The 27,192-nt window shown below is 43.9% G+C and overlaps 1 protein-coding gene across 1 annotated transcript in view; it reads right to left on the bottom strand.

Annotated features, from left to right (window-relative positions):
• The window catches only part of LOC124619398 (sodium-coupled monocarboxylate transporter 1-like), a 336,549-nt gene that overhangs the window by 284,734 nt on the left and 24,623 nt on the right, over positions 1-27,192 (bottom strand). The window contains exon 3 of the mRNA XM_047145752.1: positions 13,370-13,529. Within this exon, the coding sequence (XP_047001708.1) occupies positions 13,370-13,529 (160 nt within the window). The remainder of the gene's footprint in view (positions 1-13,369; positions 13,530-27,192) is intronic.

Here is a 27,192-nt window from a genome sequence, read left to right as displayed (position 1 = left end):
CAGGCTCCTATGGAGATCGTCCTCGCTCAGGAGCACCCAGGAAAATATAAGAACGCCAGGAAAAGTATTTGGTAGTGACCAGTAGACATAACAGATTAAAAACTGTCCGTTAATTGACTGCTGAACTAAAGGTAACGAGTGATACACAGGTGAGAAATCAACTGTGAGACGACGCCTGGCAGACAACAACCTCCTAGGTTATGTAGCAACAAGGAAACCACTGTTGCGCCCTATTAACGAGAAGAAAAGGCTTCAGTGGGCTAAGACACACCAACACTGGACAGCGGGGGATTGGGAAAGAGTCTTATTCACCGATGAATTCAAGTTCGAAATATTAGGAAGTAAACGCCGTCAATTTGTACGCCGTTTACCACATGAACGCTCGAATCCCCAGTGCGTAATTCCAACCGTAAAGCATGGAGAGGGTTCTGTGATGCTATGGGGATCCTTTGGACGGAATAAAGTCGGAGATTTGGTGAAAATAGATGGAAAAATGAACCAAAAGGATTATCATGCCATTCTCCAGCGACATGCTAAGACATCGGGTTTGCGTCTGATGGGGAAAGGGTTTGTCTAGCAGCAAGACAACGACCCAAAACATACGTCTAGCTTGTGTCATAACTATGTGAAGTCTCTAGAGGTTGGTAAAATATTGAAAAACATGGAATGGCCGCCCCAATCCCCTGATTGTAACCCAATTGAGCTGCTATGGGATGAATTGGACAGAAGGATCCGAAAACGGGAAATCATGAGTGGGTCACAATTGTGGGAGGTCCTGCAGCGAGAATGGAGATTAATTAAAACTGAAACCCTGGCAAAACTGACGCAGCGCATGCCGAGAGTGTGCAAGGCAGTGATGAAAGAAAAGGGTGTCTATTTTGAGGAATCGAAAATTTCATTGTTGCATCTTCCTGTGTATTATTTGAGCTTAATAAACATTTGTAAAACAAGAAAATGCATTTTTCTACTGTTTTTCCTTTCCATTGTCTATAATTACTAGGTGTTTGCGAACTTATGGAGGGTAGTGTAGCTTTTATTAAAGTTATGACACACCTGTAAATACGGAGGACAAGAAAGGAGCCTCCACGAAGAGTATGTGAATGCAATACACATACTCGGGCGTCCCCTGGGCGGTTGTATACCGGCTGATCCTTTCACTCCAGAAGCAACATGACAATCCTACAGAAAAGGACCTTATCAGGCCCAGCACTGACGATTATCTCTGTAAATATTGAAGGCCTGTCTGCATGCAAAGAACGTCTACTACAAGACCTCTGTCAGAAAGAGAAATGTGACGTCCTGCGTCTACAAGAAACTCACAGAGATAGCACACTCAAAAGACCCAAGATAAACGGCATGCGACTAGTAGCTGAAAGGCCACACCGACAGTATGGCAGCGCAATCTTTACCAGGCCAAACATACAGATCCTTTCAAGCAGTATAAACGACATCAATGATACTGAAGTGCTAACCATTGAACTTAGTGACTGCACTGTTACATCAGTGTACAAACCACCAACTGTGGACTTTTCCAGCTCCAACGTAAACAATTTTAATAAAGACAGAATTAATTTTGTAATCGGTGATTTCAACAGCCACAGTACGCAGTGGGGCTACCAAGAAGACGACGACAATGGCACGGCTGTGATCTGCTGGGCCGAGCTAAACATCCTAAAACTGATACATGACAATAAACTGCCTGCTTCCTACAACAGTGGCAGATGGGAGAGAGGTTATAACCCGGACCTCATCTCCGTTAGCCATCAAGTAACGTCCCAATGCTCAAAAGGAGTTTGCTCACCAATACCAAACACTCAGCACCGTCCAATAATGTGCCAGATCACATCTGTTGTCAAACCCCATAGCGTACCTTTTCGCCGTAGGTACAATTTTAAGAAAGCAGAATGGTCAACCTTTCAAAACCTCATGGAAGATTCTGTTAACAACCTACCACCTGAACCAAGATTCTATGACAATTTCGTGAAGGCTGTGCAGCGGTGTTCCAAGCAATCGATCCCTAGAGGATGCAGAAGCAATTATGTTGAAGGCCTTGCGCCAGAATTAGAGGATCAGTTGCAGCAATACCTGACACTGTTTGACGCAAACCCTCTATCCGCGGAAACTATCACTGCGGGCGAGCAGCTAACCGAGTCACTAGCTAAAACCAGGAGAGAGAAATGGCTGAGGACAATAGAGGAATTGGACGTGAAAAGGAGCAGTCAGAAAGCCTGGACACTCCTTAAACGTCTCAACAATGACCCAACTATCTCTCCAGGACATGCTCCCATCACAGCCGACCAAATAGCCCACCAGCTTCTCAAGAATGGGAAACCCGACACCAAAATCAGGAAGTCGGAGACCAAAATGGACAGGATTGAACACCAAGAAAATTCAACTCTGGCCACCCCTCTCACAATGGCAGATCTGGACAAAGCCATAGCGAAATGCAACCTAAGGAAGGCCCCGGGCCTGGACGGGATTTTTGTTGAACAGATTAATCACTTTGGTCCCAACGTTAAACAATGGCTACTGAAACTGTTTAACAATTGCATGGAAACAGGTCAGATTCCCACAATCTGGAGGAAGGCTAAAGTTATTGCCATTTTAAAACCAGGCAAAAATGCTGATGACCCCAGAAATTTCCGACCCGTATCACTTCTCTGCCACATCTTTAAAATCTTTGAAAGAATACTCCAGGATCGCCTCTCCAGTGCCATAGAACCCTACCTAATCCCCCAACAAGGGGGAAAAGCACTACATCTCAGGTAATTAACCTCACGCAGCTGATTGAAGACGGCTATGAGAAACGGAAAATAACCGGTGTCGCCTTTATAGACTTGACAGCCGCATATGACACCGTCAACTTACGTCTGCTAATGAGGAAGCTGTATGCCATTACCAGGGACTTTAAATTCACATCCACAGTTAGAAGTCTGTTAGAGAACCGTAGAAAAATGGTCTCCCTCAGGGCAGCGTACTGGCACCCTCACTTTTTAACATATACACCAACGATCAACCACTGCCAGCTGGTACGGAAAACTATATCTACGCCGATGACCGTGCTATGGCCGTACAGGGTGACTCCTTCGAGGATGTTGAGACAAAGCTCACGGATGTGCTAGACATGCTCTGTCAGTACTACGCCGACAATCAACTCAAGCCGAACCCTAGCAAAACACAAGTTTGCGCCTTCCATCTCCGTAACAAGCAGGCATCCCGTAAGCTGCGTGTCTTCTGGAAGGACACACTCCTCGAACACTGCGTTAACCCCAAATACCTAGGAGTAACCCTAGACAGGGCTCTGACGTGTAAACAGCACTGTATTAACACAAAAATGAAGGTGAGCGGCAGAAATAATATTCTTCGGAAAATAACGAACTCCTCCTGGGGCGCAAAGCCAGAGGTAGTGAGGACCACAGCACTAGCAGTTTGCTTCCCAGCAGGCGAATATGCAAGCAGTGTCTGGTACAACTCTACCCACGCTAAACAGGTCGACATTGCTCTGAACGAGACCTGCAGGCTCGTCACTGGATGTCTGAAACCGACGCCAACAGACAAGCTCTACCATCTTGCTGGGATTGCACCTCCTGCAGTGCGAAGAGAAGCGGCAGCGTATAGTGAAAGAGCGAGGGCTGAGATGGCAGAGAGCCACCCCCTGCACAAAACTCAGCCAGCCACCAAACGCTTGAAATCTAGACGCAGTTTTCTCAGAGCAACCGAAGATTTTAGCAACCAACCTGGATCTAGGGTGGAGAGATGGAAGCGGTCGGGAGAAGGGCACTGGATGGGACCAAAGGAGGAATTGGCACCAGGTTACGATGAGGACTGGGTGGTCTGGAGATCACTAAACAGGCTACGCACCAACACTGCACGGTCAAGAGGTAACCTTCTGAAGTGGGGATATTCTACTACATCTAATCTCTGCGACTGTGGAGAGGTGCAGACGACCCAGCACATGTATAACTGCCCTGAATGTCCTTCACACTGCACTTTAGAGGATCTGATGTTGGCAACCCCAAATGCTGTCGACGTAGCCCGCTTATGGGCCAAATGCGTATAACATTTTGTTTCTGTGCATACATATTTATATATATATTTTATATATATTTTCATATGCCTGTAATTAATTTTTTTTCTGTGTGCTATTCATTTTTTTTTATATTCCTGTATCCATGGTGCTTCTGACACGAATAAAAAAAACCTGTAAATACGAGCGGCGTTCAGTAAATAATGTAACACACTTTTCTTCTCGGCCAGTTTCGGTTGAAAAAATGCGAAAGTTGTTGTGAGATATTGTGGAATATTCCCGCTTTGGGCCCTGTAGCTTCATGAAGTTCCGATATGTGACGGCACTGTACGTAGCCTTCAAGGTGCGTTCCAACCAGAGGGCTGTCATTCAGTTCCTTTTGGGGAAGTACCACAGCATCGCAGATAGACGCTTGCAGAATGTCTATGGGGACCTGGAAGTGAACAGAAGAACGGTGAGTAGTTGGACGAGGTGTCTGTTATCATCGCAATAAGGTCGCGCAGACTTGTTCGATCACCTTCTTGCTGGCCGGCCGCACACAGCTTTGACTCCTGCAACGTTGGAGCGTGCGGACACTCTCATTCGAGGTGATCATCTGATTACAGTCAGAAATCTTGATGCACAACTGATCACGTATGTGAGTAGTGATGATACACTCGTCCACCATTTGGGGTACTCAAAGGTGTACACCTGCTGCGTTCCTCGCCGCCTAACAGAAGACGATGACGAACAATTAAGAGCCATCTGTGCGGAGTTTCTTGCGCGTTACGAGGCTAATGGTGACAATTTTTTGTCAATATCGTCACAAGTGTGGAAACAAGGGTTCATCACTTCGAACCGGAATAAAAACGGCAATACACGACGAAGCGCCACGCTATCTCTCCTCCAGAGAAAAAGTTCATAGCCGCTAAAGTCATGGTGGCAGCCTTCTGGGATTCTGAAGGGCTTATTATGTTTGACGCACTCCTTCATGGTGCAACGATCAACTCTGAAGTGTATTGTGCTACCGTCAGGAAACTGATGAAACGACTTCAGCGTGTTCATCGCCACAAAAATGCAAACGAACTTTTTCTCTACGACAGCGCAAGGCCTCACAGGACTCTGCGGACCAGAGAGGAGCTCGCAAAGCTGTATTGCTTTGTTCTTTCTTCCTCATCCATCCTACAGCTCGGATCTCGCAACTGTCGACTTCCATTTGTCTGACGCAATGAAGAATGCACTACGCGGGAAGCCGTACCTGGATGACAGGGAGGTTATTGGTGCAGCAAGATGTTGGCTCCAATGTCGACCAGTCGAGTGGTATCATGAGGACATACAGGCACTTCTAAACTTCATAATGCCACCACATTGAACGGATATTACGTTGAAAAATAAAGTTATGTAGTCAATAAGGTCTTGTCAGAGTAAAACTGTGTGCCTGGCAGGGACTCGAATCCGAGATTTTTGTCTTTCACGGTAGAGCACTTGCTCCCGACAGGAAAAGGTCCCGAGTTCGTGTCTAGGTTCGGCACACAGTTTGGTTTGCCAGCAAATTTCAGTTTTATATGAGCGCACACTCTGCTGCAGAGTGAAAATTTAATTCTGGAATAATATGGTGTATTGTATTGAGCAAGCAGTAAAGGAAACAAAAGAAAAATTCGGAGTAGGAATTAAAATCCATGGAGAAGAAATAAAAGCTTTGAGGTTCGCCGATGACATTGTAATTCCGTCAGGGACAGCAAAGGGACCCAGAAGAGCAGCTGAACGGAATGGACAGTGTCTTTAAAGGAGGACATAAGATGTACATCAACAAAAGCAAAACGAGGAGAATGGAATGTAGTCGAATTAAATCGGGTGATGCTGCAGGAATTAGATTAGGAAATGAGACACTTAAGGAAGTGAATGAGTTTTGCGATTTGGGGAGCAAAATAATTGATGATGGTCGAAGTAGAGAGCATATAAAATGTAGACTGGCAATGGCAAGGAAAGCGTTTCTGAAGGAGAGAAATTTGTTAACATCGAGTATAGATTTAAATGTCAGGAAGTCGTTTCGGAAAGTATTTGTATGGAGTGGAGCCACGTATGGCAGTGAAACGTGGACGATAAATAGTTTAGACAAGAAGAGAATAGAAGCTTTCGGAGCGTGGTGCTGCAGAAGAATGCTGAATATTAGTTGGGTAGATCACATAACTAACGAGGAGGTATTGAATAGAATTGGAAAGAAGAGAAATTTGTGGCACAACTTGACTAGAAGAAGGGATAGGTTGGTGGGGCATATTCTGAGGCATCAAGGGATCACCAATTTAGTATTGAAGGGCAGTGTGGAGGGTAAAAATCGTAGAGGAAGACCAAGAGATGAATACACTAAACGGATTCAGAAGGATGTAGGTTGCAGTAGGTATTGGGATATGAAGAAGCTTGCGCAGGATAGAGTAGCATGGAGAGCTGCATCAAACCAGTCTCAGGACTGAAGACCACAACAACAACATGGTGTATTGGAATCCTAAATAAAATCAATTTACTTTCAGAAAAAAACGGTTGCAGTTGAATACCCCTTGTACAATTGTATGCGATGTGGAATGGCTACTGCATTAAAAACTGAAAACTAATTTCGAACTGAAGCATACAAATCACGACTACTTTGCCAGGATTATGGGCTGTTATTTTCAGAGAACAGTAGAGAAGTGATGGCCTTCCGTGTTAGTGAGCCAGTCCGTTCCGAAATAATGATCGACGGTTATAGCCTCTAATAAGAGTTGTACGAACCTCATGCCTCAGATGCCTTGATAAACCCCAATAACTTCAATGAGATACGGGAAAAAACGCAGGAACTTTACCTCCCTTCCCTTTCTCCAAATAGCAAGAAATTATAACCGATGTAACTGTCGTACTGGAGACGCAGGTTCGTAATTTTACGACCCACGTTAGGGGTACCAGCAAAATGGAGATATTGAGTGTCTAACAAAGTACCCACCAAATGAGCCAGAAGTACTATTTATACGTGAAAGAGGTATCCTCGGGTCACAGAGCGCCCCCCCCCCCTCCCCCTCTCCACTTGTTCTCCATATTTGATCCAACAGCACAATGACTCGGATATCATTCTGGATATGTACCTGTACTTTACCATCAACACTCATCACCCGCATACAGAGGAGTCGTCTGAGCAGGAAACGGTTTCCCGTAATCCGTGGCCCAGTGCTTGTGTCTCTCACAGCACTGTAAACGGACAGAAGTGAGTGCACTTGTAGGGCGCGAATAGTTGTACTCTCCAGTATCCTTGTTCTCGATGAACTACGAGATAACGCTGGCCGAGGTCAAGCAGGGCACGAGCTCCTATCTCCGGCAGTTATTCCATCCTCACAGTGAAAACAAGACGGAGATTACTTAGTTCGGCACGCACACACACACACACACACACACACACACACACACACACACTCACAACACACGTTTTTCGACAAAAAGATCGCTAGAGACGGAGTAGAAGCGGTTTTTTTTAAAGAAAAGGAAGATCAAAGAAATAGGAGGTGCCCTCCCAAAGGATCCTTCCCAGCATTTGCCTGGAGTGATTCAGAAAATCACGGAAAACCTAAATCTGCATGGTCGTACGGGGATTTGGACCGTCGTCCTCCCGAATGTGGGTCCCGTGTGCTAATCACCGCACCATCTCGCTTGGAAAAATTTAAAGATTTGGTTTTATGTATATAGGCAGAAGCGGCGAGTGAAAATTTGTACCAAGGCCGGGAATCAAACACTGTCTCCCGCTTACTAGGTATCTGCGTTAGCCACTGAGCCGCCTTGCCACAGCGGTTCACACAACTGCACGGGTTATCCTGGCGCGTCTCCCTCCTGTATTCAAATTCTCACTGCCATCCCAGTCCACCTCAAATTCTCTCTTACGCATGAACTGAATTGCCGAGGCTATCCATTTTCTGGAATGGCACCTCAACATGGAACGCTGGGGGATCCAGCCTGAATCCCAGATGCAGGTACTTATACAAAAGAAATGACACAATGTCAGACACTTTACTAGTCTGATACAGATGTGATATTGTGTAACTTATCTTAACAGGCTAGTGGAGTCACTGAATTTAAAGTTGTAATCTCCCAAATCTGTCCAAGGTTTCCAGAGGTTTTCTTGATTACTAGACGAATGCCAAAACTGGATGTTCCCTTCCAAATTTTCCCATAAAGGGCCTCTATTGCTTCCCTCCCTTCTTAGTTAGGTAAAGGTGCTGATACCATCGAAGATTTTGAAACTTAATGCACTGTACACAGTTAGGACACCTGCTGCTAATGCCCTCGGCTTCCACCGAGCCCACTTTTGGTTCTTGTTTGTTCCTCATAGCTCGTTGTTGATCTTGTTTTATAATTTTAACAGCACGTGGAATCCAGCTTTATTGACTTCCAAATTTGTTTTATTGCCTGTACTGACTTTGCCATCTCGTGCGACTCACTTCGGATTTAAATTTTTACATAAAACAATGAAACTATTCCGAAAATGTGTGTTAGTTTGTGGGAGACCGCGACGTGTTCCATATCTCCAAGCAATGCACACACCTCTCAAATTTCTTCTTAAATAGGTGGCGAACGGCCGGCGTTGATGTCTTGCGGCTTTAAGCCTAGATACCGAGCACACGGTAGTGGTTCCCGCCATCATGATAAACTTTCAGTCGCAGTTACACCGTAAACGGTTTGAGGAACTCAACGTTTACCATTGCCAAAAAGCCAGCCTGACACTATGGGTATTCTACAGTCATACTCCGAAAGCCGCCTTATGGTGTGAGGTTTGCGAAATGTGCCAGCAAGGCATTTGGTACGAATCAAAGCGTGCTGCCCTCTTGTGCCACTGACAAGGGAACCTCCCCATCGCACCCCCCTCAGATTTAGTTATGACTTGGCACAGTGGATAGGCCTTGATAAACTGAACACAGATCAATTGAGAAAACAGGAAGAAGTTGTGTGGAACTGTGAAAAAATAAGCAAAATATACAAACTGGTCATCAGTCTTGGGCACATAAGCAACATAAAGGCGAACGTGAGCTAAGGAGCGCCGTGGTCCCATGGTAGAGTGAGCAGCTGCAGAAGGAGAGGTCCTTGGTTCAAGTCTTCCCACGAGTGAAAATTTTACTTTCTTTATTTTTGCATAGTTATTATCTGTCCGTTCGTTCATTGACGTCTCTGTTCACTGTAATAAGTTTAGTGTCTGTGTTTTGCGACCGCAACGCAAAACCGTGCGATTAGTAGACGAAAGGACGTGCCTCTCCAATCGAAACCGAAAACATTTGATCGCAAGGTCATAGGTCAACCGATTCCTCCACAGGAAAACACATCTGATATATTCTGTACGACACTGGTGACGGCATGTGCGTCATATGACAGGAATATGTTGTCGACCCACCTAACTTGTACACTTGGCGAATGGTTAAAAAAGATTCTTCTACCTTGCCCGATTTAGGTTTTCTTGTGGATGTGATAATCACTCCCAAAAAAGTGATGAAAACATAAGAGTTTGTCACATAAACTGAAAATAAAAAATTAAAGTTTTCACTCGATGGAAGATTTGAACTAAGGACCTTTCGTTCCACAGCTGCTCACGTTACCACAAGACCACGGCGCTCCTGCAGTCCGAGTCTCCTTGATGTTGCCTATCTTCCCATGAACTACTCAGTTTGTATATTTTGCTTATTTTTTCACAGTTCCACACAACTTCTTCCTGTTTTCTCAATTGATCTGTGTTTTTCAAGGCCTATCCACTGTGCCAACTTATAACTAAATCTGAGGGGGGTGCGATGGGGAGGTTCCCTTGTGAGTTGTAGTCGTGCGCCATGCTTCACACAACGAAAGAAACAATAATCGTAGTGTACAAACTCCGAGGGTACCCTGAACACTAATAATCGCTTTCCAAACAGCTCAATCTTCCTCCACGCCATTTGCAACCGTCTGAAATTACCTTTGACACGCAAGGCTGCCAGTTAACCAGGTATTCTGCGGCTATCAACACAGAAGGTGCCGTGAAGCGTCTTTTTAGTGCCTGCACTGCAGCCCTCGGAACCATTCTCCTGGCTCTGGCCAGCACGAGGGGAATGTGTTGACCGACTTCAGCGCTCATCCACTGTGTGGGGAAGGGTGCTGCCCACATTTCTACCATGTGGCCCTCAGTCGCTTGGCGTTCTTTCTACAGTCGTTGTAATTTGAAAGCGAGCACTGACGCTCGGTGAAGCCAAGCCGGGCACTTTCATTCATCTGCCTATAGAGATAGAGAAGATCCAAAGAAGAGCGGCGCGTTTCGTCACAGGGTAATTTGGTAACCGTGATAGCGTTACGGAGATGTTTAATAAACTCAAGTGGCAGACTCTGCAAGAGAGGCGCTCTGCATCGCGGTGTAGCTTGCTCGCCAGGTTTCGAGAGGGTGCGTTTCTGGATGAGGTATCGAATATATTGCTTCCCCCTACTTATACCTCCCGAGGAGATCACGAATGTAAAATTAGAGAGATTAGAGCGCGCACGGAGGCTTTCAGACAGTCGTTCTTCCCGCGAACCATACGCGACTGGAACAGGAAAGGGAGGTAATGACCGTGGCACGTAAAGTGCCCTCTGCCACACACCGTTGGGTGGCTTGCGGAGTATAAATGTAGATGTAGATGTAGATGTATTGAGAGAGCCTACGAGCAATACATAAACCTTGCCATCTCTCAAGGAAGTCGTAGTAACTGACAGACTCTTAAAAGAAACATATTTGAGATAAAAGAAGCAAATAATTGTCAGAAAAAAAAAAATTGTTCAAATGGCTCTGAGCACTATGGGACTTAACTTCTGAGGTCATCAGTCCCCTAGAACTTAGAACTACAGGGTTATTACAAATGATTGAAGCGATTTCACAGCTCTACAATAACTTTATTATTTGAGATATTTTCACAATGCTTTGCACACACATACAAAAACTCAAAAAGTTGTTTTAGGCATTCACAAATGTTCGATATCTGCCCCTTTAGTGATTCGGCAGACATCAAGCCGATAATCAAGTTCCCCCCACACTCGGCGCAGCATGTCCCCATCAATGAGTTCGAAAGCATCGTTGATGCGAGTTCGCAGTTCTGGCACGTTTCTACATCTACATCTACATTGATACTCCGCAAGCCACCCAACGGTGTGTGGCGGAGGGCACTTTACGTGCCACTGTCATTACCTCCCTTTCCTGTTCCAGTCGCGTATGGTTCGCGGGAAGAACGACTGTCTGAAAGCCTCCGTGCGCGCTCTAATCTCTCTAATTTTACATTCGTGATCTCCTCGGGAGGTATAAGTAGGGGGAAGCAATATATTCGATACCTCATCCAGAAACGCACCCTCTCGAAACCTGGCGAGCAAGCTACACCGCGATGCAGAGCGCCTCTCTTGCAGAGTCTGACACTTGAGTTTGTTAAACATCTCCGTAACGCTATCACGGTTACCAAATAACCCTGTGACGAAACGCGCCGCTCTTCTTTGGATCTTTTCTATCTCCTCCGTCAACCCGATCTGGTACGGATCCCACACTGATGAGCAATACTCAAGTATAGGCCGAACGAGTGCTTTGTAAGCCACCTCCTTTGTTGATGGACTACATTTTCTAAGGACTCTCCCAATGAATCTCAATCTGGTACCCGCCTTACCAACAGTTAATTTTATATGATCATTCCACTTCAAATCGTTCCGCACGCATACTCCCAGATATTTTACAGAAGTAACTGCTACCAGTGTTTGTTCCGCTATCATATAATCATACAATAAAGGATCCTTCTTTCTATGTATTCGCAATACATTGCATTTGTCTATGTTAAGGGTCAGTTGCCACTCCCTGCACCAAGTGCCTATCCGCTGCAGATCTTCCTGCATTTCGCTACAAATTTCTAATGCTGCAACTTCTCTGTATACTACAGCATCATCCGCGAAAAGCCGCATGGAACTTCCGACACTATCTACTAAGTCATTTATATATATTGTGAAAAGCAATGGTCCCATAACACTCCCCTGTGGCACGCCAGAGGTTACTTTAACGTCTGTAGACGTCTCTCCATTGATAACAACATGCTGTGTTCTGTTTGCTAAAAACTCTTCAACCCAGCCACACAGCTGGTCTGATATTCCGTAGGCTCTTACTTTGTTTATCAGGCGACAGTGCGGAACTGTATCGAACGCCTTCCGGAAGTTAAGAAAGATAGCATCTACCTGGGAGCCTGTATCTAATATTTTCTGGGTCTCATGAACATGGTAGAGGAGGTTTAAACACTGAATCTTTCACACAACCCCACAGAAAGAAATCGCATGGGGTTAAGTCGGGAGAACGTGGAGGCCATGACATGAATTGTTGATCATGATCTCCACCACGACCGATCCATCGGTTTTCCAATCTCCTGTTTAAGAAATGCTTCTGCTTTAGCCTTTCCCGTAAGATTTTCCAAACCGTCGGCTGTGGTACGTTTAGCTCTCTGCTTGCTTTATTCGTCGACTTCCGCGGCTACGCGTGAAACTTGCCCGCACGCGTTCAACCGTTTCTTCGCTCACTGCAGGCCGACCCGTTGATTTCCCCTTACAGAGGCATCCAGAAGCATTAAACTGCGCATACCATCGCCGAATGGAGTTAGCAGTTGGTGGATCTTTGTTGAACTTCGTCCTGAAGTGTCGTTGCACTGTTATGACTGACTGATGTGAGTGCATTTCTAGCACTATATACCCTTTCTCGGCTCCTGTCGCCATTTTGTCTCACTGCGCTCTCGAGCGCTCTGGCGGCAGAAACCTGAAGTGCGGCTTCAGCCGAACTAAACTTTATGAGTTTTTCTACGTATCTGTAGTGTGTCGTGACCATATGTCAATGAATGGAGCTACAGTGAATTTATGAAATCGCTTCAGTCATTTGTAATAGCCCTGTACTTAAACCTAACTAACCTAAGGACATCACACACACCCATGCCCGAGGCAGGATTCGAACCTGCGACCGTAGCGGTCACGCGGTTCCAGACTGTAGCGCCTAGAACCGCTCGGCCACCCGGCCGGCATAATTGTCACCATTCGACATAAAAGTTTTCTGGGTATGGTACCACGTGATAAAATATAAAACTATTGCTCCTGTAGAACAACCAACGTATCGGCCACGGTTGCAGCGGCCTTCTTCTAGGTGTAATTACGTAGCCATAAATCATCACCATAAAATAAGGTAAATTAGAGGGTGGACACAAAGATTTAAGTGTCCGTTTTTCTCGCACATTGAGAGTGGAACAGTAGGGAAATAATACGAAGATAGTTCCACGAATCTTGTGCCGGGCACTTAATTCTGAGTAGCAGAGTAGTCTTGTAGATGAAGGAACGACGCCAGTGTGTACTTACCTCGTACGTGGACGTGATGCCGAGGTCGTAGAAGACAGGCAGGAAGGCAAAGGCGTTTATCGCGGAGCTCAGGATGACGCCGAGACACACGTAGGCGTACTGCATGCCGTACAGGTAGCTCTCGGTGGCGATGCCCAGTAGCATGATGCCCGAGATGAAGCTGCCCAACCCACGAGCAAGAAAACACAAGTTCAGAGGCGTGCACTGCGTGGACTTCTCAGTTTAATAACAACTTGGCACACTAAAAGCTTGTCATTACTTTTTTTTTTTTTTGGCCATCAGTCTACTTGTAACAACAACAGCGTTATACTAATGTACATGTAATAATTTTTTCTTCTGATTTTCGATAAATTAGTGTAATCGATATTCTGATTTCATTTCTTTTTCTTTTCTTGCCATTGTGTTAAAGAAACTGTAAACAATTTTCGATGTGAATATTAATGTTTATGTCAAATGTTTAAGCAATATTATAACAGAATTGAATTGTAAGAAACGTTGAAACTATTGTAAGATGTTAAAGTTGTAATTGTGCGCCTGGTCCATACGTAGGCAATGTATTACGATATGTAGAATGCAAAACCTCGGGTGAATACCCTGTCTGTAAGGGAGCGGTGAAGGTGGATGGCAGGCGAGCGCGGGAAAATGCACACGGGCGCTGCACGGCATAACGGGCTCAGCAGTAGTAGTCAAGAGTTGGGCATCGGTCTGAGTAACAAAGTTCCGGATCGAGGAGGCTCTCCTGGAAGACGTAGTTTCATTGAGCCTCGGATGTGCCGTTTCCGACGACTATACAGCATGGCAAAATTCCATAGGCACTAAATGGAAAAGTATTGCGACGCTAAGAAGAAGCAAAGTGCCGATACATCAAGAGCCATTGCTGTGATTGTATGTGTGCTCTGTGCCTCGCCATCTCGCCGCCCGCCAACCGCCACATCGATACAAACAGGTTGAAACTTTTAGTACTGTATTCGTGTGGACCAGTGTTACTTTTGTTCCATACTGTTCAATAACAACTTAACTTTTACCAGAACTGTCCTATCATTTAATTATCCTCATCACTAACCTAGACAGGGTCCTTTCCACATGTTGTGCAATCCGAGTGTCCCGAGATGAAGATTTAAAGTTTATGTTAATAATAATTACCTGCAGACCTATCTATGTTATAATGATGTTTAAAGAACTTTGTTGTTAATGAAATAATAGACAAATAATATAGGTCTGACAAAGTTGGTAGATAATGTTGAAATTGGTTTAGTAATGAAGGCTAATTAATTTGAGACAAAAATAATGGTAGTTAAATGAGCAAGAAATAAGACAAAAAGAGTAGTAACTCATATATTGGAAATCTTGAGTGCTTTACGATTTCGATAATCAAAAATTTCAGTACAGTGATCATAACAGTTTCAGGGTCCCCCCCCCCCTTTTCTTTTCTATTCATGTAAATTCTGAAATGTACTGAACTGATTTGACCAGCAAAGTTAAAGTCAAGATAAAACCAAAAGTTATTAGTGGTTTACCCTTTTCAAAATTGACATTGTATGTGTGTTTCGAAAGTGCTATCTCTAGGGTAACCTATGCCCGATTTTAATCAGATCAATAGACTGTACGAAGTTTGTAGTAAACATTATAGTGTATTGTTGTGTATTTATGGCTTGTCCATATTAATACAGAAAGTGAAATTATTAGTTCAGTAGATTTTCTGGTTCTAAAATTTACCATATTATGCAGTGTTATTACGTGTTGTTTTGCATACACGTACTTCAACTTGTACAGGGAAGAAACTCAATTAATGCCTAATTAGGCTGGCGACCGTTTTATTAACAAATTGGTAGCATCTGCTGTGTTGTTTCTTGTCCGTCCTAATGTGTAGTTGCACTTCAGACTTACTTGACGTATCATTGTTGTTACTGAGTGGGTGAAAGTCTGATTTTGCCTCCATTCTGGTACACGCGGTCAACATATATACCAAAATCCTTTCTTATAAGGTGAAGCCCGTCAACTTACCATAGTACAGGCTTTAATAAGTATCGTGCGCAGTAGCGTAGGGTTACGTACTGACTGGTTTGATGCGGCCCGCCACGAATTCCTTTCCTGTGCTAGCCTCTTCATCTCAGAGTAGCACTTGCAACCTACGTCCTCAATTATTTGCTTGACGTATTCCAGTCTCTGTCTTCCTCTACAGTTTTTGCCCTCTTCAGCTCCCTCTAGTACCATGGAAGTCATTCCCTCATGTCTTAGCAGATGTCCTATCATCCTGTCCCTTCTCCTTATCAGTGTTTTCCACATATTCCTTTCCTCTCCGATTCTGCGTAGAACCTCCTCATTCCTTACCTTATCAGTCCACCTAATTTTCAACATTCGTCTATAGCACCACATCTCAAATGCTTCGATTCTCTTCTGTTCCGGTTTTCCCACAGTCCATGTTTCACTACTATACAAAGCTGTACTCCAGACGTACATCCTCAGAAATTTCTTCCTCAAATTAAGGCCGGTATTTGATATTAGTAGACTTCTCTTGGCCAGAAATGCCTTTTTTGCCATAGCGAGTCTGCTTTTGATGTCATCCTTGCTCCGTCCGTCATTGGTTATTTTACTGCCTAGGTAGCAGAATTCCTTAACTTCATTGACTTCGTGACCATCAATCCTGATGTTAAGTTTCTCGCTGTTCTCATTTCTACTACTTCTCATTACCTTCGTCTTTCTCCGATTTACTCTCAAACCATACTGTGTACTCATTAGACTGTTCATTCCGTTCAGCAGATCATTTAATTCTTCTTCACTTTCACTCAGGATAGCAATGTCATCAGCGAATCGTATCATGGATATCCTTTCACTTTGTATTTTAATTCCACTCCTGAACCTTTCTTTTATTTCCATCACTGCTTCCTCGATGTACAGATTGAAGAGTAGGGGCGAAAGGCTACAGCCCTGTCTTACACCCTTCTTAATACGAGCACTTCGTTCTTGATCGTCCACTCTTATTATTCCCTCTTGGTTGTTGTACATATTGTATATGACTCGTCTCTCCCTATAGCTTACCCCTACTTTTTTCAGAATCTCGAACAGCTTGCACCATTTTATATTGGTTCAAATGGCTCTGAACACTATGGGACTCAACTGCTCCATTTTATATTGTCGAACGCTTTTTCCAGGTCGACAAATCCTATGAAAGTGTCTTGATTTTTCTTTAGCCTTGCTTCCATTATTAGCCGTAACGTCAGAATTGCCTCTCTCGTCCCTTTACCTTTCCTAAAGCCAAACTGATCGTCACCTAGAACATTCTCAATTTTCTTTTCCATTCTTCTGTATATTATTCTTGTAAGCAGCTTCGATGCATGAGCTGTTAAGCTGATTGTGCGATAATTCTCGCACTTGTGAGCTCTTGCCGTCTTCGGAATTGTGTGGATGATGCTTTTCCGAAAGTCAGATGGTATGTCGCCAGACTCATATATTCTACACACCAACGTGAATAGTCGTTTTGTTGCCACTTCCTCCAATGATTTTAGAAATTCTGATGGAATGTTATCTATCCCTTCTGCCTTATTTGACCGTATGTCCTCCAAAGCTCTTTTAAATTCCGATTCTAATACTGGATCCCATATCTCTTCTAAATCGACTCCTGTTTCTTCTTCTATCACATCAGACAAATCTTCACCCTCATTGAGGCTTTCAATGTATTCTTTCCACCTATCTGCTCTCTCCTCTGCATTTAACAGTGGAATTCCCGTTGCACTCTTAATTTTACCACTGCTGCTTTTAATGTCACCAAAGGTTGTTTTGACTTTCCTGTATACTGAGTCTGTCCTTCCGACAATCATATCTTTTTCGATGTCTTCACATTTTTCCTGCAGCCATTTCGTCTTAGCTTCCCTGCACTTACTATTTATTTCATTCCTCAGCAACTTGTATTTCTGTATTAAGCTAGGGGGTCAAACAAAGGATACAAGAATTTATAGAGAACAAGGTATAGGATCAGATCATTTTCTACTAATCTCCAAAACAGATCTTAACTTTTAATGATCGTATAGGAAATATCCCAGTAACGAATATAACGGGGCCTCTTGGAGAACCGGTATCTAATGAAAATGGAAAAATACTGAGAGTTTTTGCCACTTAACAATAATCTGAAAATAACAAGCTCACGTTTTAAGAAAACAGATATACCTAACTACACTTGGGCCAGTTGTGCTCTTAGATCAACAATTGACTACGTTTTAGTAAATGATAAGCTAGGGGGTCAAACAAAGGATACAAGAATTTATAGAGAACAGGGTATAGGATCAGATCATTTTCTACTAATCTCCAAAACATCTCTTTTTGCGAAATGGAAAAAATGACAAAGCAAAAAAGTAACAAAAAAAATCGAAGCGTTTCTAAAGTATATTTTCTTGAAGTGAACAGCATGAAACATCTTTTCCAAAGCAGATTAAATAATTATTTGTTTAACTAAGCTTGTAAATAATCTGTTTTGAGGCGTTTTTCTCAGGCAAGAAGTGTTTCATACCATCACTTCAGGTTTCGTAGTTATTTACGAGAGTAATTCGGAAAGTAAAGTCCGATCGGTCGCGTAAAGATGAAAATCTGAGGGACTCAAGTCCGGGATGAATGCTGGGTGATCAAACACTTCCATCGCAAACGCAGCGGGAATTTGTTCGCTGTGGCCGAGAACTGTCATGCTGAAAGAAACGCTTCGGGGTTATGTTATGTAGGCTGCATGACATCAGGCGAAACTTCTTAGCATGACTTCACTCCCGACAGGGGACACAATCTTCTAGACATATTTACGCGCTCATCGTGCGCTCAGAATGGAAAAATGCGACGTGATGCGACAGAGGGGATTACAAGGGACACAGCGGAACACGTCTGCGCGTGGCTTTGCCGGATTCTCACTGTAGTTTTAATTTCGTGAGCTCTTGGAGGTTGAAAAAAATAGTCCTCGTATTTAGTTTACAATTCGATACATGCATGATTCCCTCGTTGTTTACCCGCGATCAGTTACACCAGAGTCGTCTATACTTCTGCTGCCTCCATTCATAAACGCGGCGCGGTCTCGGGTGCCATGTTAAGGATTGCGAGGCCCCTCCCGCCGGAGGTTCGAGTCCTCCCTCGGGCATGAGTGTGTGTGTTGTTCTTAGCATAAGTTAGTTTAAGTAATGTGTAAGTCTAGCGACCGATGATCTCAGCAGTTTGTTCCCTTAGGAATTCACACACATCTGAACATTTTTTTTTTCCATTGAGATCTGCCGTCATTTCTGAATTAGTTCAAGGTATACTCTAACACACATCAAGTTATATAAAATCCATGATGTTTTACAGCCTCGCTGATAACGTCTGAAAACGAAGAGGTCAAGTACAAAAGCATCATTCTCAAGGTTCTAAACATATTCTTTTTAACTCATACAAATGAAAGTTTATAATTAAAAATCCGCTTCTGGAACCGTATGAACTGCCAAAAAGGAGTTGATTTAGGCTAAATTTAAAAACTGCCTTTGGTACCTGTCAGACATTTGTTGCTGGGCATTTTTTGGCTGTCTATTGCATTTTCTGAGAGACTGGCAACTTTAGTAATGAGTAACAAAGATAACTACGTCTTCTAGTGTTCGTTTACTTTCGTTTTCAGTGGATAGATCGGCATCAGCAAGGACGCATGACCTCGCGCCACGACATATCATACAAAGGTTTAAGATTCAATTCAGAACACTAGTTCACAGTCTGGAGGATTAAAATTCACTCATCTTGCTACAAGCAAAGTGCATTCATGTCAGAGGCAGAGACAGAACCAAGAGATAAGAGGCATGTCGCAAGTGGGTCGGGCTTCAGCACGTTACAAGGCCGTGCCGAGAGAGAGGACAAACTCAGCAGAAAATAGCGTGGGAAAGAAAACCAACGGAAATGTGACAACATAGTCATTAGCTCGTAAGAGATGTCGAAAGAAACTGTGCCTGTTTGTTAAGAACCAGTATCAGAGAACCTATACAGCAGTTAAGAGCCTGTTAAGCGAATATATCAGAATAAGAAGGACACATTCGGCCGTTGCGGACGGAGCATCGCGTCATAGCTTAACATTAGCTCCCTTTAAATACTCGAGCTCTCCAGCTCTCAAAGAGTTGACCATTGGGATCGATGGAGTTCACAGTAATAGCCTTTTTGTGGTGTCTTGGTGTTGAAAGTTAATATCAAAAATATATAACACCACAAAAGACTACCGACTGGCGCAATTCATCCAGTGCCTGTTGCAGAATAGACGGTATTTTGTCACGCTGCAGTCGAAGAAGAGCCGATGGCGGACCCAGAGAAACGGCCTACCTCAAGGTAGCGTCCTCGCCCCATTGCTGTATAACATTTATACCAATGACCAACCGATCAGCATGGACGCTCGCTCCTTCATCTATGCAGACGATACAGTCGTTGCCACCCAGGGAAAAACCTTTGAAGAGGTAGAAAGTAAATTAACTTTAGCGATTGAAAAGCTGGGTGACTATTATGATAATAACCACCTCAAGCCAAACCCAGCAAAAACCCAGGTCTGTGCTTTTCACCTACGTAATAAGGAAGCAAGGAGGAAACTCAACATAAGCTGGAAGGGACAACATCTATCTCACTGCGACACACCAAAATATCTTGGGATTAAACTTGACCGTGCTCTCACCTACAAGGAACACTGTTTGGCCACAAAGATGAAAGTGAGTGCCAGGAACAACATCATCCGCAAGCTAACAAATAGCAGATGGGGAGCGCAACCTACAGTTCTCCGCACGTCAGCATTAGCTTTATGTTTCTCCACTGCGGAGTACTCGGCACCCGTTTGGCAGAATTCCACCCACGCTGAACAAGTAAATATAGCATTGAATGAGACTGAACGCATCGTGACAGGATGCCTCCGCCCAACTCCCACAAAGCAGCTGTACCACCTCATGGGCATAGCCCCGCCAGACATCAGAAGAAGGACTGCCGCAGAAATCGAGAAACATAAACAGGAGACAGATCCCAGGCATCCAATGTTCGGATACAATCTTCAACCTCGCCGACTTAAATCAAGGAAGAGTTTCCTACGAACAACTGAAGCAACTCTTTTATCGCCTAGAGCACGAGGAGAAGAGCTGTGGCACAATGTGAACACGGGAAGACCAGGGAATAGCCCCAGGGAAGAACCCACAGCTGGCTCTGAACTCCCATATACGACCTGGAAAGCCCTGATAAGACTACGAACAGGCGTATCAAGATGCAGAGCAAACTTGGAAAAATGGGGCTACATCAGTGCAGACGAGCCCTGCGAGTGTGGAGAACAGCAAGACCCACAACACCTACTGGTCTGCAGGAAACTAAACAACCCGTGTTCGACTCGAGACCTATTTGAAGCAACTGACAAGGCTATTCAAGCTGCAGTGTATTGGGCTTCACGTGGGATATGAAAATCGCTCTGTTTCGCATCCTTAGCGCTTATCATTATATGTTACATACTTTTCTATATTATTGTAGTTAATTTACCTTATAACCATGTATTATTGTATTATAGCTGCTTCTCTTGCATTGTAATATAATTTGTTTTGTAAAATGGTGATGTCTTGGATACGATAAATAAATAAACAGTAATAGCACTCGATTCCACGATTAAGATGCTGCAGCGAATCTATGTCATAGCCAAACGAGTGCTAAAAGGAATTCGGTAAACTTAGGTTACACAGTAAAGCAGTCAAATCTAAAGGCCGTAAATTAAACTAAATATCTAGGAATTACAATTACGAACAACTTAAACTGGAAGGAACACACAGAAAAAGTTGTGGGGAGGGCTAACTAAAGACTGCGTTTTATTGTCAGGACACTTAGAAAATGTAACGAATCTACTAAGGAGACTGCCTACACTAAGCTTGACCGTCCTCTTTTAGAGTACTGCTGCTCGGCGTAGGATCCTTACCAGATAGGGTTGACGGAGTACATCGAGAAAGTTCAAAGAAGGGAAGCACGTTTTGTATTATCGCGAAATAGGGGAGAGATTGTCACAGAAATGGTACAGGATTTGGGGTGGATATCATTAAAACAGAGGCGATTTTCGTTGCGGAGAAATCTTCTCATGAAACTCCAATCACCTACTGTCTCCTCCGAATGCGAAAATCTACATAGGCAGAAACGATCATCTTAATAAAATAAGGGAAATCAGAGCTCGCACAGAAAGACATAAGTGATCGTTTTTTCCGCGTGCTGTACGAGATTGGAATGACAGAGAATTATTGTGAGGGTGATTCGATGATCACTCTGCAGAGTAGTCACGTAGATGCATGTGTAGATGTAGATACTCCAGAACAGTCTACGAACCAGCCGAAATTGTATCTGAGATGATTGTTATCTGAGATGATAGTTATAAGAGTCGAGGGACATGAAAGGGAAGCAGTGGTTGGGAAGGGAGTAAGACAGGGTTGTAGCCTCTCCCCGATGTTGTTCAATCTGTATATTGAGCAAGCAGTAAAGGAAACAAAAGAAAAATTCGGAGTAGGTATTAAAATCCATGGAGAAGAAATAAAAACTTTGAGGTTCGCCGATGACATTGTAATTCTGTCAGAGACAGCAAAGGACATGGAACAGCAGTTGAATGGAATGGACAGTGTCTTGAAAGGAGGATATAAGATGAACATCAACAAAAGCAAAACAAGGATAATGGAATGTAGTCTAATTAAGTCGGGTGATGCTGAGGGAATTAGATTAGGAAATGAGACACTTAAAGTAGTAAAGGAGTTTTGCTATTTGGGGAGCAAAATAACTGATGATGGTCGAAGTAGAGAGGATATAAAATGTAGACTGGCAATGGCAAGGAAAGCGTTTCTGAAGAAGAGAAATTTGTTAACATCGAGTATAGATTTAAGTGTCAGGAAGTCATTTCTGAAAGTATTTGTATGGAGTGTAGCCATGTATGGAAGTGAAACATGGACGATAAATAGTTTGGACAAGAAGAGAATAGAAGCTTTCGAAATGTGGTGCTACAGAAGAATGCTTAAGATTAGATGGGTAGATCACATAACTAATGAGGAAGTATTGAATAGGATTGGGGAGAAGAGAAGTTTGTGGCACAACTTGACCAGAAGAAGGGATCGGTTGGTAGGACATGTTCTGAGGCATCAAGGGATCACCAATTTAGTATTGGAGGGCAGCGTGGAGGGTAAAAATCGTTGTGGGAGACCAAGAGATGAATACACTAAGCAGATTCAGAAGGATGTAGGTTGCAGTAGGTACTGGGAGATGAAAAAGCTTGCACAGGATAGAGTAGCATGGACAGCTGCATCAAACCAGTCTCAAGACTGAAGACCACAACAACAACAACATGATGGTCTTCGCCTGATGAACTTCCTACTGTTCCCCGCCTATGACAACTGATGGAGAAGCTGATTGTCATCCTACCACAGCACGCCGCGGAGTCCTGACAGCACTGAACATCAGCGTGGAAACCAGCAGGTAGGGCTTCGTGGGGTTCACGTTCCTGTTCAACAATTAGACGCCTCCGGGTGCTGAGACCAATCTGGCCAGTAGGAAGGAGATCGACCGATCGCACGACTTCCGACACTACATTGCACATGGGTCGTCAAGCGTCAACATAAACTTCGGAGTGGGATAGAACGCACTCCAATAGCTAATAGAAGACCATTCGTGCTTGACCATAGCCGCGCCGGCTACTCGCCGTGGCGCGGAGTCACTCACTCTTCTGGGCCTGCAGACCAGGAGCTGACTCAGCAGCCGACAACGGGGATCCAACACGCAGCTGCATGAGGCATCGGCTACAAGGCCGGTGTGGAACAAGACGAGAGTAAAAGTGGTTGGTAAATAATTGAACTCTGACAGTGTTTTACTAGAGTCGGAGACGCTTCACAGGTACCCAACTGCTACCCTGACTTCATGCAGGGCAGTCTCCACTCGACCCCTCTGAAATTCTCTGCCAACTCTCCTGTCCGCTCTGGCCAAATACTGCACAACTAAAATTTATTTCCGCACCTGGACTAGAACCTGCTACTTACAGGTAAATGACTTCCAACCATCGTGGGTTAGTGACCACCATTGTGGTCTGAATAATTTTTTCAGGAAGATGAATAAACATGGTTATGTGCCATTTGCTAAGAAACTGAAGGGTTAGGTTTCGTAATAAAACCAAAAAGTTGACCATTTTGTTCTTAAATTTAATGTATTGAAGTCACAAAGACCGAGAACGTAAAATAACCAAATTAAACCACTTATTACGTTAGCCAGTATTGGATGTATCACATCTGCGGCCAGTCCTGTTGAGCGTCTTTGAAGTTATTTACGCTTCTGAATTACAAGAACGATCATCAAATGCAATTACGTTAAGGAATGTGTGCAGAAGAAAGGTTATGCAACACTGTCGGACCAAAGTATCGGGACACCTGTTAGTGGCCACGAATACTGGGTGTGACCACTCTTCGCCTTTGCTGGGGTCGCTTTAAACGGGGTATGCGAATATCTGTGAAGGAATGGCAGTCCATTCTTCCGCAAGAGCCAAAACCAGAGAAGCTGCTGATGTTGGCTGCTGGGATTTGGAACTGCATCGACTTTCTAACTCATCCCAAAGGTGTCCCAATAGGTTCGGGTCGGCACTCCGTGAAGGTCATTCCATCTGAAGAATGTGTGCAGAAGAAAGGTGATGCAACAATGTCTGACCAAAGTATTGGGACACCAATTTGTGGCCACGAATACTGGATGTGACCACTCTTCACCTTTGCTGGGGACACTAAACGAGGTACGCGAATATCTGTGGAGGAATGGCAGTCCATTCTTCCGCAAGAGCCTAAACCAGAGAAGCTGCTGATAGCTGCTGGGATTTGGAGCTGCGTCGACTCATCCCAAAGGTGTTCCAATCGGTTCAGGTCAGGATTCTGTGTAAGACATTCCATCTGAAGAATGTTACTATCCACAAACCATTGACTCATAGAAGCTGATCTATGACAAGTGGCACTGTAACACTGATACAGTCGTCCTCTTCAAACTATTCCTCTACTGTACGCAGTGCACAATTGTAAAGGTTGTTAATATCCTTCTCCCATTTAGCGTTTACTTACGTGTGTTAAGGTGACCACACCATAATCATGTAAAACACCCTTCTTCCGTAACACTACCTTCTCTCTACTTCACTGTTAGCTCTGCACACGATGACAGACAATTTTCTCTAGGCATTCTCGAAACCCGAACCCTTCCATCAGATTTCCAGTCATCCACTGCCCATTGGTGTCGCTCTTCACACCATCTACAGCGTCGCTTAGCAGTCACTAAAGAAATGCGTGGCTGATGAGAAGCATTCGAGCATTACTTACATGTCTATACGGCGCTATGGTAGTAAAGGCGCGACCCTCGATATTTTGGAGGAGATTGAAACTTACGTCAGCTATCAGGAGGATATGAATCTTTTGACAAAAGAGCAGGTAAATGGGTCAAATGGCCCTGAGCACTATGGGACTTAACATCTGAGGTCATCAGTCCCCTAGAAATTAGAACTACTTACATCTAACTAACCTAAGGACATCACGCACATCCATGCCCGAGGCAGGATTCGAACCTGCGACCGTAGCAGTCGCGCGGTTCCAGACTGAAGCGCCTAGAACCGCTCGGCCACTCCGGCCGGCAATGAGCAGGTAACGAGGTGTCGTAAATGCTTTTTCGATTTCTTCCACGGTGTAATAGTGGATAAAAAATAAAAGAGGACTTTTAAACTATATGTTTATCTTCAACTGCTTTGTTATTTACCGCTTCGTATTAAGGTCGCAATGTAAAAATTATGAAATTCCGTACAAGTTAGCCTTAGACTTTCCGCATTTAAACAGTGAGGACCTCTGGTGGGAGTATCGTAAGTTTTCTTCTGACAGCTGTGGCGAGTTTTATTCAAGAGAAACTATAAAGTTCCAGGTGGCTCTTTTTACATGTTGACATTTTCGTAATTTTGATGACAAGTGACAAAACATAAAAATTGTTTTATTAATTTTATTTCTTAAACTTATGTCGCATAGTACGATGTAGAAAGCGCTCAGCTTACGTATTCTGTGCTTTCATTATGGCTCCGTAGAGAACCAGTCTCACATCATGTTTTGGCTTCGACTGGTGTGTCACTTATTGTATTAGACAACAAATGTTGTTTGTCAGTTTTGTATGGAACTCATTTTGCGTACTTTCAGTTCTTTGGTAAGAAGTGGTATGCATTTCCTTTTCTTTATTTGCTCTAATCGTTTTCAACCACTTGAAGCGCCATGTTACTGTACCATTTGTATCGCTTTTTGTTAATTTTATTAGGCACTCTGAAGATGCACTTTGCCCGAAACGCGTCAACACAATAAATGATTTACTACCTTCTGAATTTACTTCATGTTTAACTCCCTAAGCACATTCACCGTGCTGGCTGAATTGCTGATAGCACTTTCGAGCTGACAAGTGATTCCTTCCATTGATTTCCTGCAGCTCTCCTTACCGACCCATTCTGCTATTACTGCTTCACTATTGACAATGCAGATAGTATACAGAGTATGAGAATACCAACTGGAATTTGATACGGTACATTTAGTGTTGTAGAATACCTCCATTTTTATCGTGAAACATTTCGCGTACGCGCAGTACAGTCCTACCAACAGACAAGAATGCATTGTCTCACTGTAAACAGATAACCCTAAGAGTGGCTCACACACACTTTTTGTAAGAATCATGGCAATGATTCTGCTTTTGACACTCTCTCTAGAAAAGAAACACTGGTTTTGTTAGGATAAGATCAGAACATGGTAACCATATCATCGGCAGAAGGTATAATTCCCGAACAAATGGCTGCTACCAGGGCATACTGAAGAGTAATGCCTCTGAATTTTTTATCCGAAAACTCTTAAAATTTTCTAAATATAACAAACGCTATTATCATTCAATATCTTTGTTCTTCGTGTATAGATATTTATGTCTCAATGTTGTCACCCTGGTGACGAGCACATTTCTCCCAACGAGAGACCATTTTGTTGGTACCATTACTTTAGAATGTCTGACTGTTGACCTCTACTTGCACCACTTCATCTCCATCAAAGTAAAGTCCTCGAAAGTGTTCTTTAAGTTTTGGGAAGACATCAAAATCGGATGGGGCCAAGTCGGGACTGTGTTAGACCTTGTACCTATAAACAGCCGGACGTTATTGGTAGCGTGACCATAGAGCGGCGATATGTGACCATGATGTAATCGTAGTGATTGTGGTTACGGAAGTTAATATATCAGTCGAGAAGGCTAGAAGAGCGTCTGTGCTAGAAAGAGCAGATAAATAGTCGTTAGCATCTCACTTAGACCATTTATTGCAATAATTTTGTTGTGACTTGGCAAGACAGCCAAGCCACTAGGAGGTGAAGCCGAAAGGCACGCGTTTAAGCTCACGCAGGCTGGCGTGAGGTCTGGAACAGTTAAAGGAGGTGAGACTAGTAAAAAAAAAGGTACGTAGCTTCTGGAATACTTAACTTTAATCCATAATTGGTGAACATCGGTCTGGCGGTACATTCATCACAATATAAATAGCAAATGGTAATGGCGCCTTGCTAGGTCGTAGCAAATGACGTAGCTGAAGGCTATGCTAACTATCGTCTCGGCAAATGAGAGCGTATTTGTCAGTGTAGCATCGCTAGCAAAGTCGGCTGTACAACTGGGGCGAGTGCTAGTAAGTCTCTCTAGACCTGCCGTGTGGTGGCGCTCGGTCTGCAATCACTGACAGTGGCGACACGCGGGTCCGACGTATACTACAGGACCGCGGCTGATTTAAAGGCTACCACCTAGCAAGTCCCCCCATGAACCATGGACCTTGCCGTTGCTGGGGAGGC

Source organism: Schistocerca americana, chromosome 6 (assembly GCF_021461395.2).
Source record: "Schistocerca americana isolate TAMUIC-IGC-003095 chromosome 6, iqSchAmer2.1, whole genome shotgun sequence".
NCBI classification, from domain to species: Eukaryota; Metazoa; Arthropoda; class Insecta; order Orthoptera; family Acrididae; genus Schistocerca; species Schistocerca americana.
The sequence above is the reverse complement of the archived record's forward strand: the minus strand, read 5'-3'. Positions and strand labels throughout refer to the sequence as shown.